The 18,911-nt window shown below is 47.9% G+C and overlaps 1 protein-coding gene across 2 annotated transcripts in view; it reads left to right on the forward strand.

Annotated features, from left to right (window-relative positions):
* The window catches only part of LOC137426732 (F-box only protein 11), a 164,158-nt gene that overhangs the window by 108,912 nt on the left and 36,335 nt on the right, over positions 1-18,911 (forward strand). For both annotated transcript variants that reach the window (XM_068115549.2, XM_068115550.2), the window contains 2 exons: positions 10,194-10,323; positions 13,413-13,496. In XM_068115549.2, coding sequence (XP_067971650.1) covers positions 10,194-10,323; positions 13,413-13,496 — 214 coding nt within the window. The remainder of the gene's footprint in view (positions 1-10,193; positions 10,324-13,412; positions 13,497-18,911) is intronic.

Below are 18,911 nucleotides of genomic sequence, written 5' to 3' on the forward strand. Positions count from 1 at the left end.
GGTTCCACTACCTAAAGCTGCACGGACCACGTGGTACTCAATCTGCTCGGTGTACCCAAATCACACGTGGCTTGTGCGAGGCTTGCTTCCTCGCTTCCCTGGCGGCGCAGGGATTTAGGTACGAGCGAGACTTGGTCCCGAAACCCTACTTTGCGTTTTGCCCGGAAGAGGCGTTTCAAGTCTCGGTTCCGCCAAGCCCAGAAAGAACAAGGGGATTAATCCCCCCTTGGTAAGGGGAAGAAGGGCGGCGGAGAACCGTAACAATATATTATTATAAATGTACAATGATCAGAGTAAAGAGACACAGGGCAGAAACTTAACGTCCTTAACTTAAAACCCAGACAAGGGCCCTTTCACTCACGCGGGGAAAGGAAGGAAGAGAAGAGAACGCTCTCAAGCGTTTATGTAGTTCGGTCGTTTGTGCAGTTCGCCCCGGACAGCTCGATGGGCGTTCCCTTGAGGATGTTCGCGGCACGGATGTCGGCCTCCAGTTGTGCACACACGGGAATCCGCCCAGCGTGTCCCGATGTCAGCGAGGCAAAAACGCAGGGGCAGAACGCAGACTACAGGGAGAGAGCGATGAGAGCTTCTTTCGTTCAGGGGCAGGGAGAGTTCGTGCTTCGACCTCGAGAGCTCAGAGACAGCCAGAGAGAGAGTTCGTGCTTCGGAGTCCTGTGCTAGAGAGAGAGAGAGTTCGGGGCTCCGGACCGGGTTTTATAGCCCCCGCCCCCCAGAGTCCCACCAGAACGTTCCAAGCCCCTCCCCTGGCCGTCGTCGCTGGCCACTCCCCTTTAGCTCCCATTGGCTGCTTGCCGCTTACCGGCCACTCCCCTTTAGCTCCTCCCTCGGGCCTCCCAGACTTGTTCCAGGCCCGAGCACATGGCATTCCAGCCCAATGAGGCCTAAATTTACCGACCTGCATCAACGCCTACTAACACAGGAAAAGAGACTATACTTAACATTTAATAAGAAATAACTGAACTAAGCGAGGCTACATGTTGTGGTGCAACTAACTAAGAGGGGGGTTGCCTTTATTCTCAAAACCGCAACACCACCCTCCTCTCTCAACACCACCCCTGTCGGAACGACCGGTAGAGTCTGGCATTCAATTTACTTTTACATTTAATGTGACACATCGGTGTCATCCCCCTAACATTTATTCTAACACATGTGTGCGACATTTTTAACACTAGATATGTCCCTCCTAATGCGTTGAGCAGCTATTATATCGGACTCACACCCACAACTATCCGTGTATTTTCAGAATTTTCAAACTAAACACATAGACGGTGGGCGCATTCTTCTATTTACAAGCACAGAACTTAACCTTTATTTACTATACTATGACCCAGGACCTGGACTTTGAGGAAAAGAATTGGAGGAAAGGAAAATCAAGCACTCAACATGGCACTTGCTGCTTGCATCTTGCATCTTGCATCTTCCTTGTGCGGCTAACAAAACCGGCTGGCCCTGACCGGCATACAGGCCATATGAAACATCAGGGCCATCTAAATCTTCATCTTCAATCTTGGCACACAAGAGCACACGATTTCCTTTTCATTGGCCAGCAGGGCCACTCTCACGTGGTCCAACTGCGTGGCGTCAGTGCCACTCACAGGTGGTCCAAAGGTGCAAGGTAATTTGCAGCAAGATGCTGCACAGCAGAGGTGCGGGCCACAAAGCTTGTAGTCCATAGGTGCAGCAAAGGTGCAGGCCGCAGGGTGCTGCACAGGTCGGCCTCCAAACGGTCCTGGGGCAGGGAGGGAAGACAAGGCGCAACAAGCAAAAGGAAAGGCACACGGTAGCACACGCAAAACAAGGTGACCAGGCACCACCATACCTGGTGCGGTGCGAGGGACGCGGGAGAGCGAGCGGAGCAAGCTCGTCCCTAACCGTCCTTACCCCCCACCGTTGGCTACACTACCCTAGCCCCCCTTGTATTTACAATCCGTCTCAACGTCCTGTCTCCCATATCCCCCTCTATACCAAATTCGTCCCCAAATCCCTCCCAGGAAGGAAGGGATGGAACAAAAACAATGTCTCACCCACGTCGTGATGCGTCTCACTACTCAAACAGCTTACAGAGCCCTGGTGTGAAGCTCGTCCTCCTCGGTGAATGGCTGTGGATGGTGCAAAGGGATTTCTCATCCTAACTACACTAATAGCATTACTCATTTAAACTACCCGGGGTCGTACCCTGCCAATCAACCTCTTTAAACTATATGGTTCTAAGAACCCGAATTCCCATTGCCCACACTGTGGTGCCCTCCGAATTTGGGTCTCACCCCAACGAATTTTCGCACTGTGCCCTCGCACAATTTTGGGGCTGGGTCGTGTGGCTCTACCAGCAGGTCTACCTACCTGCGCACCGCCGCCACTGAAGCCGCCTCCCGAGCTTGCCTGCTCCTCACAACTACACTAACCGGGAAAGGCCCTCCCTGGCACTTACCCCCTCTATGCCCACCTCGGCATCGGGCAACCCGGGTCTTCCCCTGGGATCCTCGGGCCCCACTCACTCACTACAACGAACCGGCTCCCAGAGCCTACCTGCGGCCTTAACTGGCCGACAAGCTACCAGTGACGGATTGCCCCAATAACCACATGCACTAATTAAGCCACACGCCCAGCCATTCCACAGTCTACTGCAGCCCACAAAACACTACTTTCCACTACCCGCACCACAGGCGTCAATATCCATGCAATTTACCTGAACCCTCTACCTGGCTTTACACTACCCACCCGTGCTTTCGTGAATGGGTTCCACTCCCCCCCCCCCCCCCCCCCATTCAATCCTTCGCACCATGCATTCCACACCTTTTATTTTGCACACCACTTATGTCCACACCATTACTTTCACACACCATTTATTTCCACACACCTCAACACAACTCCATTTATTCTCACACAATTCCTCACTCATACAGCATCATCTGTCTAACTGGTTTCCCCTAAACTCGTGCTTCCCCGTCGTCCCTTTACACTATGCACATCCTCTGTTAACAACCACCTAAACTCTCTACGTCCCCTCTGCAGTTCAGGTGTCCCTACTTAATTCTTGTCCCTACTGTCTTCTAAATCCCTATCATTATCCGAGCCCTCCCTCGGCTAGCTTCGGTGCCCCATAGAGGCAACCATTGCTGGCCCCTCCATGTGCCTAATACTGCCATCCCCCGAAACTAATGCTCATGGGCCCCCCTTCGTGTGAGGAATAGTCAGTACCATTTCCCCACGTGGGGTACACTACTTCCAGTCCTCTAGACTATGAGCCCCCATCTACGGAGGTGCTTTGTCACAGCTTGGCCTCGAAGGGCCGAGCGATCCATGCGGGTGGTTGGTCGCCTGTATAGGTTGTCCATCCAGCATTGACGATCCGCAGGGGGAGGGATTGATGGGCCCAGGTGCCGGGCTCCATCCCTGCGCGGGGCCTCGCGGTCCCACGCACGATGACCCAACTGGCCACCATCCGAGCACCTCACCCGATAGGGTGCGTGGCTCCGAAATTCCGAACCACCCCTGGAACCCGGCCGATCGCCCTCGCCGCCAAACGGCGCCAACCATACAGTGCGGGGGCCGGAGGCACGAATCGTGCATGCCGGTTCTCGTGAGACTGACGCAGCACCGATCCCCTGCGGTCCCCGCGGCACACAACTCACCGGGGGCTCGCGTATGCTACCCGTCCCACTAAGGACTACCCCGGTCGGTGTCGATGCCTGGGCCGCGTCCTCACCAAGCGCGACCCACTCCACACTCGCACACCCAGGCGCACACGCGCCCCCCACACACTTCGTTTTCGCACAACCAGGCGCACACTGTTACGTGCTCCTCCCCAACCCCCGGTTACGGTGTACCTCCGAGTCCCGAGAGGAGTCACGGCAGAAAAATGTGTTATCCTGTATGTCAAAGATCAATGGTGAAGCCACAGCAATTGTTACCAACAAACAAATATTGTATTAAGATCACACAAGAATAACAGTACAACAACAATAGTAATCACTTGTACAACCAATATATATTTCCTATGATGGTACCATCAGGTTCGTACAATATAACTCACTGTGTTCCAAGTGAGCGAAAAGAAGAACATTCCCCAATGTCTCTTTCCCGGCTTCAAGCGAAAGTTGATTCCGGCTTCAAGCCAAAGTCGATTCGCTCCAGTAATCGTCAGAACGATGTCGAATCGAGACCAGAATCCCGTTCGGATGACAGTCACAGTCACGCAGCCAAAGCTGCGCAAAGGTGCCCTCAAGGCGACGGGGAAATCCAAAGGTAGTCCGGCAGCTAAGCTAAATATAGCATAACAATTGTGCATTTTGTGAGGAAAGCACCAAATTTGGCACACTAGTAGACTATCATATTATGAAAAGATCTGGATATTGGGCCATCTCAGATTCAGAGATTTGATTTTTGCAAGATTTGCAGATTTTGCAGATTTGCAAGCTGAGATTGCAACGCCAGGGACGGCCGACTCCTTCCTGCGAGCTGCCCACGTCACCCGCACAAGAAGAGCTCATCAAATCACTGCAGCGGCACTGCACATCCTGCAACACCGTGCGTATGAACGCCACTGTATGACATATGCTGATGATGCAGAAGACCTGCCTAAGTTCGAAGACTGGTGTCACCAGAGAGGAGAAGACATTCCCAACTTTCAGTACTGGGCAACTGTTCTGGAACTAGAGATGTTGGTACTGGTCTACGTGCGTTCTCTGCGGCAGGCTTCATTCACGATGTACCTTGATGCCCTGACGGAACTGGTCCCATGGTTCCATCACACACTATGCCAGGTGGGTCCCTGTTCACCTGAGGGACATGGTTGCACTCCCAATGAAGCACGCAGATGTAGCCAGAGAATTCAGGGCTGGCAACTTCACTGTACAGAAGACGAAGAAGGTGTTCTCTTCGATCCCAATCGAATCGAAATCTTGCAAAAATCAAATCTCTGAATCTGAGATGGCCCAATATCCAGATCTTTTCATAATATGATAGTCTACTAGTGTGCCAAATTTGGTGCTTTCCTCACAAAATGCACAATTGTTATGGTAAGTTGCCCCACTAAGGCGCCCTCCAGGCGACTGGGAAATCACACCCTCGGGTATGGACGTTTCCCGCCTCCAAACCGGCGAACCGCAGATTTACCTTCAAAATCCACGTTACACACACACACATACACCGGATAAACATCTGGATGCGGTGAAAATGGTTGAAGCGAAGCGAAAAACCTTGCGCGATGCGCAAAGCACGCGAGTCAAAATGGCCAACGGCCCGTTCTCGAGGCCTAACGGCACGACGATGATTCTCCTCGGAATCAACCGCCAAAACCTGACACGCAGGTTGATCTGTCACAGCGATAACAACTCTGAATCCAGCGAAGTGAAGAATCCCTTTCCCGGGAAACCCGAAGTTCGCTAGTGACCTCCGTTTGTCAACGTTTGCTCCAGACCTCGAAGCAGCTAGGCTTCTTCCCCGACTCACTCGCTCCGCCTTCTTTCCTCCTCTTCCTCTTCGTCGTCGTCCGGTTCCGGTTTCATTTAAAACATTGACTTTTTACCTTTTGAAAATAGTAACCTCTATCTCCCTTAAACGACAACAATAATAGTACATGGAATCAAAAATATTTACAGTGGATGAAAACCACAACAACGGAAGTGACGAATCCGTAACAAAACACTTCGTTGTGCACTCTTCTTTCACACACTCCGGTATGCACTCTTTCTCGCACTCTTCTCGCACACTGCTCTTTTACACACTCGGCCATCGCACACGCCGGTGCACACTCTTTTTCACACTGGTGCACACTCTTCCCTCACACACTGCATTCTTCTTTGACACATTCCATACCACTCTCTAGCTCCACGCACTCCGGTACGCACTCCCTCTCATACCGCACAATGGGCCCTTCACGAACACCCGGGTCTCGCCTCTCTCCCAAGCTCGCCGAGCACCCTTTCGCGCCAAACACATTCCCGCCATTATTACTCACCTTGGGGCTCTCCTTCCCCGGCTTCTCCGCCAGCACCTGCAAACTTTTTATTTCGTCAGCAAGCACGGCATCACGGTGCGAACACGAACTTTGCACATGCTCCATTTCCACCTCCCATGATTTATTCTCTGTCTCTCCCGTCTCTTCAACCCCAATTCTTTCTTCTTCTAACACGACGATCGTCGGCGCCCCTAAAATTTCCTTTTCCAATTTGACGATCGTCGGCTTCTCTACACCCCGCGTCACTACTCCCATAGCCCCAGTCAATTTGGCTCTGCTCCGCTTTATCCCGCTCTCCACGCGTTCTCCGCACCGCTACACCCCATCGCGTACCACCGCGACCTCCTCGCTCAGCTTACGCCCAATGTCCTCCCCCATATTTTTCATATCCCTTCTTGACTTTGCCCTCATCTTTTGCATATCGCACCTGGATTCTTCCCCCTTGGTATCTATCCGTTCAGCCATCTGTTTCATTTGCACCTCAAAGGATGCATTAATTTGGGTTAAGAACAATTCAATGTTAAACCCGGCTCGCACAGCGGGCTCGGCTTCCGCCGCCACGTGCAAGGCGCCGCCATTTTCTTCCCTTACTGCAGCACCCTCATCAATTTCCCCGACTACCAACTCTTCCTGCTGGTCCTGGGTCATTAATTCCCCCGCATCTATTACTCCCACCGGCATTTGGTCGTCTTGGCCAGCCATTGTACGAATTTAATAAATTTGGTTTTAAAAACTAAATTTCGTATGCTCGTAATTTCGAGCACGTGCACTCTAGGTCCAATTATTCCACTCCTGACACCAATTTGTTGCGGATCTCGAGCCCGTCGACGTACAAAGGGGGTTTAAACCCTTTTCCCCCTCGGGCCTTCGAGTCCACGAGGCCGCTACCCACTTTTGGGGCGGATTGCGGAGCAATTCCAGCCACCACCCCCGTAGCGGGCGTGCGGAAGGGTCTCTAGTCAAATACCCAAGTACCTTCTATACACACGCCGCCACGAAGACGGGGGCTGAACCTCGCACGAGTCACGCTGGTCTGATACGCCCGAGCGGTTTGCGTGTCACGTGACTCGTGCCGTTAATTATTATTGAACCCGATTGAGCGGTTTTATTTCGTACAATGCGAGGCCAATGGTGGAAAGGACGTATACGGCCAAATGGAAGCAAAGAACACAGGTTTATTTATAAATATACAGTGCTCAGGGCAAAGAGACACAGGGTAGAAACTTAACGTCCTTAACTTAAATACCCAGACAAGGGTCCTTTCACTCACGCGGGGAAAGGAAGAAAGAGAAGAGAACGCGCTCAAACGCGGTCGTTCGTGCAGTTCGCCCCGGACAGCTCGTTGGGCGTTCCCCTTGGTGATGTTCGTAGCACGGGGCGTCGGCCTCGGTCGTGCACGCACCTCGGTCGTGCAGGCATGTTAGCGAGGCAAAACGCGCTCGTGCAGGGAGCCCAGGCACAGAGATCGTTGGAGTCTCGGGCCCCGGGAGAGATCGTCCTGCGGGAGCGCTTATAACAGGCGGCAGAGAACAGGGCAGGGGCAGAACGCAGACTACAGAGAGAGTTCGTGCTTTCGACCACAGAGCGCAGAGAGAGCTGGGAGCTTGGCCACGGAGAGAGAGTTCGTGCTTCGGAGTCCTAGGCTAGAGAGAGAGTTCGGGGATCCGGTGCAGGGTTTTATCGCCCCCCCCCCACCCCCCCAGAGTCCCAACAGAATGTTCCAAGCACCTCCCCTGGCTGCCGTCCCTGGCCACTCCCCTTGAGCTCCCATTGGCTGCTTGCCGCTTACCGGCGCTCCCCTTTAGCTCCTCCCTCAGGCCTCCTCGACTTGTTCCAGGCCCTAGCACATGGCATTCCAGCCCAATGAGGCCTACACTTACTTACTTGCCTCAACGCATACTAACACAGGAAAGGAGACTATACTTAACATTTAATAAGAAATAACTGAACTAAGCGAGGCTACATGTTGTGGTGCAACTAACTAAAAGGGGGGTTTGCCTTTATTCCAAAACCGCAACAATATGTATGTGCAGCAATACCCCGGCCTACGTCATTAATTGGTTCCATAAGCCGTGACGTAACTCGGTTTTTGACATAAACCGGGCGTAATGTCTTAAAAATGCCTTAAAATGAAGACAAACACCGTAAAATTAGAGTAAATAACTGGAGGAGGCTGCGGCTTCATCCTGAATCTTTGCCGCTCCCCGTCGGGAGTCCCTCCGTTGGTTTCTATCGGTCGGGTCTTCTCCTCGAATGGGGTGACCGGCACGGACGTGTCGACCGTGAGCGGGCTTGTGTGCCGAGTGGCTCCGCGGCCCGCTTCACAACGGCGGGCTTTACCCAACGTGTCCGAGCAGTTTCACCGGCGGTCGTGTCGTGTCATCTGTGACGAACGAACGAGCTCAGGGTTCCATGAACCTGGCCGCCCCGGGGATCGATGTTTGCCTCCGATTCGTAGGCGTGCCCCGTCTTTCCTCGAGCGGCTGAAGTTGCTTGCTTCTTTTTTTTTGGACGATGCGATATACGCAGAAACGACGACGTGCAGGCAGGCATTTGCAAATCCACGCACATGTGCACATGAACACGTCAATCGGTTCGTCGACGCCGGATGCCGGCAAGGTGCCCGACGAGGCACCCCGGCTCGAGGCATGACACTGTCGTTCGTTTCACATGGGCCATGGGGCCTGACCTCGTCACGGACACTGCACACTCTGCACGGTGACGTGACGTGACATCTGCCACGGATGGTCGTCCGAGCCGGCATCGTCGTCATGTTTCGCCGTTGCCACGTTACGTTGGTTGTTTTACACAGTAAAGGAACCTTTACACAGTAAAGGAATAATCACAAAAATACCAGCGAAAGGCAAAGCAAGCACGCGACCGCAGCACAGGACAAAATGCATATGGTGTCGCCTTTATTTTGCATGAGAACCAGCAGCTACGCGTATGTACAGTATACTGTACGTACATTTTAAAATATTTTTAATGTGCTTTTTATTGTATTTTAAATTATTTTTTAGCTTATTTTATTGTTAATTTATACAACAACAACAACAACAGGCATTTTAAAGCCATTTTCCCTGCAAGAGCGGGGGTTGGCCTTGCGGGTTACATCATCTCTATTTGCCTTCTTTCCACCATCCTTCACCCAATCCTCATTGGGACTTTTATAAACACCATTCCAGGTAGATCATTATTGTTAATTTATGTACTATTTTATTTATTTTAAATATATTTTTAAGGAAAAATTAATTTTTCACGTCCTCCTATTATGATGTAGGAGTGCCGTAAAGTCGCACATAATGACCTTCGCTGAACTGAAATTTCTCTAGAAGAGTGGCGTAAAGTCGGATTTGACTTAGGTCGAAATGGCGTAAAACGGGGTATTGCTGTATATATATTCGTCTTTTATTTATTTTTGCATCTCAATTGTAGATTGCAGTATGCGGATGGTGAAACATAATGTCGTTTTCATCATCTCCTTGCATGGGCCACGATATTGAGTGTCATTTACCCTGCTTCTCCCAAATCCCACTAGGTCACTTGATTTGAGATGATTAGTAATGATTTAAACTGTGAATACTCCGGCAACTTGAATAAAATAAAAATTGTCGGTTTTTCCAGAAGGAGAAAGGAAGTTTGTTTTCCCTTCTGCCAAAAAAAAGTAGTGGCATAAAAATATTCATTCCTGTGGTTCAGTGCACAGTAAATGCTATTTTGGATGCATTTTTCTTACGATGTAAGTATATCGGGGAAGAGTGAAACAGGGTGCACAAGGTAAGTGGGTACATAATGGGGGTGAAAAGGAAACAGGACAAGAATGTATGGATGCACCAATGCACAATGAGAGGGTTTACATGTGCAATGGGAGTCTCAACAGATGGAGACCCTTGTGGATCTCAGCAGATGGAGTAATGCTCAGAGCTAGAAAATGGAGAAACCTGGCAATGGGTAGCAGCAGAGTCCAGGAGGGGAAGAGCATGACATGCACTCGGGAAGACAATTCCACAGATGAAAAGATGGGGGAGTGTGGGCGGTGGCGGTGAATAGAATGAATATTAATTGTTATTAAATTTTGGCCTGGTATCAAGGCGAAGTTTAACCAGTTGGATCGGAGAAAAGGCTGGTATTAAACCACAGTCCTCACATTGACTTTTCGTACAAAGAGATGGAATTGCTCGCAACTTCCGGAATTCTGTTTGTGGCACACCAGGAAGCATCTCTACATCAACTTGTTTGAGTACACGTGGCCAATGATGCATCCTGAACCTAAAAAGTTCCAGCAGGTGAACCCCGATGAATGTGACTTCCCCAATCCGTGGAAGGAGAGCTTCAGGCAGCTGGTGAGAATAGTTATTCACCATCTACAACCTCTTTCTCTTTCTCTCTGGCTCCTTCTCTATATACAGTATCTCTCGTATATAAATCATTATATATATATATATATATAAACGCGGTCTTCAACTCTTCAATGTTGCATGTCTGACGCCATGTATGTATATATATATATATATATATATATATATATATATATATATATGTATATGTATATATATATATATGTATATGTATATATATATGTATATGTATATATATATATATGTATATGTATATATATATATATGTATATATATATATATGTATATATATATATATATATATATATATATATATATATATATATATATATGTATATATATATATATATATATATATATATATATATATATATATATATATATATATATATATATATATATATACACACACACACACACACACACACACACACACACACACACACATACATACTGTATTCTCTTCTTGTGCCTTTACATCATCTCTATTTGCCTTCTTTCCACCATCCTTCACCCAATCCTCATCGGGACTTTTGTAAACACCATTCCAGGTAGATCATGTTAAGCAGGCATGGAGGTAAGATTGTGGCAGACAAATTACACGTCTTATCAAATAACCAATTTTATTGTCCAAGTAGCTCGTTTTGTTGATTGAGATTTTAAATGTAGCCTCATTCCATGCGAGTCATTTTTGTCCCCCGTCGCACCGCGGAGCGAAAGGGGAACTATGGTTTTCCTGTGCGTGCGTGCGTGCATAAGCGAAGGACCAAATTCTAATTTGGTGTGTGGGTGCAACCCACGTCAAAATCCAAGATGGCCGCCGCCATGCATGTCTGACGCCATGTGTCTGAACCTTGTGAGCGTAATATCTTGAAAAATAAGCGAAGTACCAACTTCTAATCTGGTGTGTGGGTGTATCTCGGCATAAGGAAGAACGCTATTGAAAATTCGGTCGCCACTTTAAAATCCAAGATGGCCGCCACCATATATATGTCTGAACCTTGTGAGCGAAATATCTTGAAAAATAAACGAACTACTAACTTCTCATCTGGTGTGTGGGTGTATCTACGCATAAGGGAGAACGCTATTGAAAATTGGGTCGCCACGTCAAAATCCAAGATGGCCGCCTTGCGTCTTCCACTTTGTCAACTCACATCACTACACCGATGGGGGACCTAGGCGTAACGCTTGTACATTTTACATTTTATTCTCTATCTATGGTTGTTTTTTGGGGGTCTTTTTCATTTTCCTACGGGGGGTGGTGTGGAAGTGGTATTCAGGGACGCTTTGCTATTAAAATATCCTTTACATAGTCAGTTTCCTTGGAAATCCCTCTCATGATGCATCATTCGCCCTCCTCATATATTCCTTTTGAATGCTTTGAGGTTTGTCTTTAAGTTTTCAAACATTAAAAACTTTTTCCTGACTGTATGCTTACCCCATTAACTCTTCACTCCTACACCAGATCCCTTATGGTCTACTCCTTTCCACGAATCATCTCCACAAACCACTCCTTTCGCCTGTTTTTAGCCCCCCCCCCCACCCATTTTTTTCCCCTTATTTATCTCTATGAGCTCATCTAGCCTTTAGTTTGCTCAAAAACGCTGGGTTCACCCTAATTTCTGCTCATTTACTCATTTATTGTGACTTTTATTACCACACGTTTTTGACTTCATAGTTTCTTTCCTCTTCTTTTTAACTCTGCCACCTGTGATGGTCGGAGGTTGTTGTTTTTACCACTGTCTTTGTTTGTGTGCAGGATGTCTCATAAGGTTGTGGACAGATTCAGATGAAATTTGCTGGGCAAGTTGGGTGTTTGACAAGGACAAATTCATTACATTTTGGTGAAGATCCAGATCCAGAATCGGATAGCAGAATTTCTTAAGTGATTCTTCACCACTGAGAGATAGGGCAACAACGATATATAGCACGATATTTTAAAGTGTTATGTAGACGGATTCGGATGAAACTTGGTGGACAGGTTTGGTGCGTGACGAGGACAAATGTATTCGATGTTGGTGAAGATCCGTGTGCGGATACGGATAGCAGAATTTCTGAAGTGATTCTTCACCATTGAGAGATGGGGCAAAAACGATATTTAACATGATATTTTAAAAAGTTGTTGATGGATTCAGACATAACTAGGTGGATGAGTTGGATTGATGACGAGAAGAAGTTGATTAGATTTTGGTTCAGATCCAGATCCGGCCTGTCGGTGTGATACAAAACGTAAACTGTTTGGCCAGGCAGAGGTATGTTGTCTACCGTGTTCCATTCTAGTTTTACTTTTATTAACTCAACTGCACTATGTCCAGCTGAGTTTTTGTCGACACCCAGTGTCCGTCGTCTGTCTGTCTGTCTGTGTGTCTGTAAACAATTCGACGTCTACGCTCTAAAAGTCACAAATATTGATTGAATTTGGTGAAACTTGTTATGCAGCATCTTTAAGACATAAACTGGTTCGGGATTGCATTTGGGGCGTTGCACGCCCAAAAATGGGCACGGCAGGGCGGCCATATTGAAAAATCAATTTTTGTCAATCTGAAATCTAAGAAAAGTAATTGTAGTCTTACTTGTCATGCCTCATTTAAAACTCAATTTTTTCTAGTTTCCTGTACATGAGATACCTTCAACGTTACTGCACCTCTTTAGCACATATAAACTATATAGTTTGTGGTTCTATTATGCATATTCTAACCATATTGATATAGACCAGTTGAGTTCAGGTTCCATGGAAGCTCTATTTCTACTTCGTGGTCATAATAGCACGGGTGTATTCCATCGCTTTCACATTACTGCCCTCGTCTGCATCAGTTTACCTCATTTTTTGCTATGATTCAATCAATCACTCTTGATTGTTGGCAACAGTCTGTTTTGTAACCTTGCTGTTCCTTTTTCAAATGCATCTGTATTTGCCGTTGCACTATACCCTCGGTAGAAGGTTCCGAAGGGGGGATGTGGGGAGGTGGAGGTGTTCCTCAACTGCTCTGAAGGCATGTCTGTCTTTGCTTTACTTTTGTAATTCTGTGATGGTTATGGTGTGTGTATGTGTCTCTGTGCCATCGCAATTGCAGTACAAGGGTGCCCATGTGAAGCAGGGCTTTGCCATGCATTTCAATGCTAACCAGACTCGGTACAAGGGCAGAGAAAACCTCCTGGTGAGTTTCAGGAATTTGTGGTTGCAGAAGCAGCTCCGAGGGTTGATTTTTGATTTGATTTGATTTGATTTGATCACTTTGATTTTTCACTTTGATGATGTTTTGCCACTTTTTCTATTTGGAGTTTAGGACTTTCTGTGTGCATGCATCTGTGCAGTACAAAGGAGCTTAGCTTATTTAAATCATAAGATGTCTCTACTCTGACGTTGATGTAAAGTGAAGATTATCGAGTTTGCTACGATTATTGAACTATATCTGTCACTTCTTGATGAGTCCAATGATTATATTTTGGCCAATAATGGCAGATTTGGTAACGTTTCGCTGTTCTAATTAAATTTGAATTCAGACGCCCTGTCTGGAGTCGATTAGTTGTGCGATGTAAAGCACGATTCCTGGCTTCGTGCAACTCTTCAATGCATTTGGCTTGTTCAAACTTCAGAACTTGGGCCTAATAGCAGGATAGCTCACTTGTGACATGCTCACAGTTTTGGTTGTACAGCTCAACTCTAGTTTCCCAAATGAATAGGATCTGGCTGTCTTTGGTGCTTGCATGTCTTCTGTCTGCCATTAACCCACAACCTCTTGGAATGGCCACCCTCTGCCTCACTCCTCCAATTAGCCTCTAAAGGGTTTTTTGAGGGTGGTTGTGAAACCTGGGGGTGGGGGATGGGGAGGGTAAAACTTGTTTTCCTGGTGTTTCTTAGATGGGTTACTGCATCATGGAGTGTGTCCTCACTAAGCTGCCTGTCCTTATGATCATCCAGATATTGTTTTTATGGGCCATCTTTTCAGCCTTTTAAACAAAACAAGGTAATAACTTATTCTGATCTATGAGAACAAAGTTATAGGATGACGAGCAGAAGCCCATGGTTAAAAATACCACGATGTGAAAAATATAAGAGCACCTATTATTATTATTGCTCTACCTGAAAGAGCCCCTCACTCTTCCTCTTCCCCTCCCTTCTCTCTCCCCCCTCCCCCTTTGCTCACTGTCTCCTCTCCCCTCTCTCTCCTCCTCACTTACCCCTCCCTCTCTCTGTCCCCTCCTCACTCTGTCCCCCCTCACTCTGTCCCCCCTCACTCTGTCCCCCCTCACTCTGTCCCCCCTCACTCTGTTTCCCCTCACTCTGTTTCCCCTCACTCTGTTCGCCCTCACTCTGTTCGCCCTCACTCTGTTCATCCTCACTCTGTTCATCCTCACTCTGTTCATCCTCACTCTGTTCATCCTCACTCTGTTCATCCTCACTCTGTTCATCCTCACTCTGTTCATCCTCACTCTGTTCACCCTCACTCTGTTCACCCTCACTCTGTTCATCCTCACTCTGTTCACCCTCACTCTGTTCACCCTCACTCTGTTCATCCTCACTCTGTTCATCCTCACTCTGTTCATCCTCTCTGTTCATCCTCACTCTGTTCACCCTCACTCTGTTCATCCTCACTCTGTTCATCCTCACTCTGTTCATCCTCACTCTGTTCGCCCTCACTCTGTTCATCCTCACTCTGTTCATCCTCACTCTGTTCACATCACTCTGTCCCCCCCATCACTTTGTCCTCCTCTTTTCCATCCCTCCCCCTCATTCATTCTCTTCCCCCTTCCCTCTCTCCCCCCACCTCCGTTTTCTCCCCTCCCCACTTTTCCCCTTTCCTCTCCCGTTCCCCCCTAAACTCCCCATGGCTGGGAAAAGCTTTCAAAGGGGTCCTATGTAGTTTTGGTATTTCAAAACCTTTCAGAGTAGTTACGACATAACTACCTCCTCTCTTCTCCCCACTCTCTCCCTCCTCCACACTCTCTTCTCCCCACTCTCTCCCTCCTCCACACTCTCTTCTCCCCACTCTCTCCCTCCTCCACACTCTCTCCCACCTCTCCTATCCCTCACCCCCCCCCCCCCCCATCCATAACCCTCTCCCCACAGTCTCTCCCTTCACTCTCTCTCTCTCCTCACTCTCTCCCTTCACTCTCTCTCTCTCTCCTCACTCTCTCCATTCACTCTCTCCCCTTCACTCTCTCCCCTTCACTCTCTATCCTCACTCTCTCCCCTTCACTCTCTCCCCTTCACTCTCTCCCCTTCACTCTCTCCCCTTCACTCACTCTCCCCCTAACTTCCTCCACCCTTACCCTCTCCCCCAGTCTCATCTCCCACCTCATGCTCTTTCCCCTCCCTAACCCTTTTTCTCCCCTCCCTAACCCTCTTTCCCTCCTCCCTAACCCTCTTTCCCTCCTCCCTAACCCTTTTTCCCTCCTCCCTAACCTTTTTTCCCTCCTCCCTAACCCTTTTTCCCTCCTCCATAACCTTTTTTCCCTCCCTAACCCTTTTCTCTCCTCCCTAACCCTTTTTCCCTCCTCCCTACCCCTTTTTCCCTCCTCCCTAACCCTTTTTCCCTCCTCCATAACCTTTTTTCCCTCCCTAACCCTTTTTCCCTCCTCCCTACCCCTTTTTCCCTCCTCCCTAACCCTTTTTCCCTCCTCCCGAACCTTTTTTCCCTCCCTAACCCTTTTTCCCTCCTCCCTACCCCTTTTTCCCTCCTCCCTAACCTTTTTTCCCTCCTCCCTAACCCTTTTTCCCTCCTCCATAACCTTTTTTCCCTCCCTAACCCTTTTTCCCTCCTCCCTACCCCTTTTTCCCTCCTCCCTAACCCTTTTTCCCTCCTCCCGAACCCTTTTTCCCTCCTCCCTAACCCTTTTTCCCTTCTCCCTAACCCTTTTTCTCTCCTCCCTAACCCTTTTTCCCTCCTCCCTAACCCTTTTTCCCTCCTCCCTAACCCTTTTTCCCTCCTCCCTAACCCTTTTTCCCTCCTCCCGAACCCTTTTTCCCTTCTCCCTAACCCTTTTTCCCTCCTCCCTAACCCTTTTTCCCTCCTCCCTAACCCTTTTTCCCTTCTCCCTAACCCTTTTTCCCTCCTCCCTAACCCTTTTTCCCTCCTCCCTAACCCTTTTTCCATTCTCCCTAACCCTTTTTCCCTTCTCCCTAACCCTTTTTCCCTCCTCCCTAACCCTTTTTCCCTCCTCCCTAACCCTTTTTCCCTCCTCCCGAACCCTTTTTCCCTCCTCCCTAACCCTTTTTCCCTTCTCCCTAACCCTTTTTCCCTCCTCCCTAACCCTTTTTCCCTTCTCCCTAACCCTTTTTCCCTCCTCCCTAACCCTTTTTCCCTTCTCCCTAACCTTTTTTCCCTCCTCCCTAACCCTTTTTCCCTCCTCCCTAACCCTTTTTCCTTCCTCCATAACCCTTTTTCCCTCCTCCCGAACCCTTTTTCCCTCCTCCCTAACCCTTTTTCCCTCCTCCCTAACCCTTTTTCCCTCCTCCCGAACCCTTTTTCCCTCCTCCCTAACCCTTTTTCCCTCCTCCCTAACCCTTTTTCCCTTCTCCCTAACCCTTTTTCCCTCCTCCCTAACCCTTTTTCCCTTCTCCCTAACCCTTTTTCCCTCCTCCCTAACCCTTTTTCCCTTCTCCCTAACCTTTTTTCCCTCCTCCCTAACCCTTTTTCCCTCCTCCCTAACCCTTTTTCCTTCCTCCATAACCCTTTTTCCCTCCTCCCTACCCCTCTTTCCCCCTACTGAACCCTCTTTTCTCCTCCCTTTCCCTCTCTCTTTTTTTTTTTTTTTTTTTTTTTTTTGTATACAGGATCGAGGCTTGTGAAAGCGCTAACCTTTTTTTTTGCATACAGGATCGAGGCTCGTGAAAGAGCTAACATTTATCACACAAAAAATCAGACACACAAAACATACAATAAAGGTAACGGTAGACAAGATGGGGAGAGAAGGGGAAGCACACAAACACAACATTTGAGAGCAGGGAGATCTGTGGGGGGGCGTGGGAAGGGGGGGAGGGGTGGGAGAAGTATAAAAGACAAGGACACTGCAAGGACTTCCAGGAAAGAAGTTGGTATTTCAAAAAAGTGAATCTGGGGTGAAATTTGCAGGGGTAGAAAAGATCAAGGTTTTGGATGGGGGAAGATAGGAGATGGTGGTGAACAGCTGTTTTAAAGACCTGGAGGGAGGAGTGGGATTGAAGAGAGTGAGGGAGTTTGTTCCAGAGGCGGGAGAAAAGAGGAATGAAGGAGTGAAGGTGAGCAGAGAGTCTTGATTTTGACAGTTTAACCATAAGAGGGTTGCAGGCAGATCTTGTGCGACCTGCAGGAATATTTGGGGGACAGAACCCAGAGAGAGCTGGGGGAGCAAGGCCGGAGAGGAGTCGGTAGAAGACAGAAAGACCACCAACCTGCCTGCGGTGAGTAAGTGAAAGGCCCTCGGAGTTAGCTTCATCACAGGAGATTCCAATGATTCTGAAAACGATCTAATGATCCTTCCCCCTTTCTCCTCTTTCTCCTTTCTTTCCAATTCCTCTTCTCCCCCTATCTCTTTTCCCCTTCTCACTTCTCCCACTCTCTCTCTGCCCCCTCTCTCTCCCTTACCACTTCCTCCTCCCCGCATTGGGCCTGACCGGAAACTGCTATTAAAATATATTTTTCCCTTTTAAAATATCAATATTCAGCTTGTTTTCTTCCTGGGTTTTTGCAACCAAGTCTTAAAACATCTCAACGATTATGAAAAATGAAATGAGATATCGAATTATAGTTAAGATAAAGCCATGGGAGAGTCAGAAAGTACCAGCCATACAAAACAGGCCTATGAGGCCTGATAACCTACACAGAGCAAACAAAATGGTGGTGGATTTTAAAACCCCGGCCTGATTGGACAGAGCGAGAGACATGAGAACAGACAGACTGGTGGAGAATATGTGTATATATATATATATATAACTGTGAGAAATAGTAGAAACTCCACAGTACGAGCAGGGCGTCTCATTTGCATTAAATATATAATTGGGAGATTAAATCAGACACGGACGTAGCTTCAGGACGTCGATCTTTAATTTTCGACAAGCTTTCGACCAACAAAGGTCTTCTTCTTAGTCGTCCCCAAGTTCAACGGAAGAACGTCCCCAAGTTCAAGGCATTATGCTTCCGGTTGTCTGGCCGTGTGTGATGATTTTCGTTGCCACGATAACTTGTGAACCACTGACGAGATTTTGACCAAACTTTGTACAAGTAGTGTGGTGCAAATATGACCTGATGAGATTTTGTGGTCAAAGGTCATGTGACCTTCAGTTGAAATCAGCAGATTTTTGTTACCATGATAACTTGTGAATTGCTGAAGGGATTTTGACCCAACTGGGCATAATTATAGACTGTAATACAAAGATGAACTGATTAGATTTTGGGCCAAAAGGTCAAAGTCTGAAGGTCAAGTGCCCTTTAATTTAAAATCTGTGTTACTGCAATAACTTATGAACCACTCAAGAGATTTCAACCAGACTTGCCACATTTATGAACTGTAATACAAATATGCACTGATTCAATTTTGTTTGAACAAGTCAAAGGTCATGCACCCTTTGAAAATCATTTTGCAGATCCTAA

This window comes from Myxine glutinosa, chromosome 5 (assembly GCF_964187855.1).
Source record: "Myxine glutinosa chromosome 5, kmMyxGlut1.1, whole genome shotgun sequence".
In the NCBI taxonomy this organism is placed as follows: Eukaryota; Metazoa; Chordata; class Myxini; order Myxiniformes; family Myxinidae; genus Myxine; species Myxine glutinosa.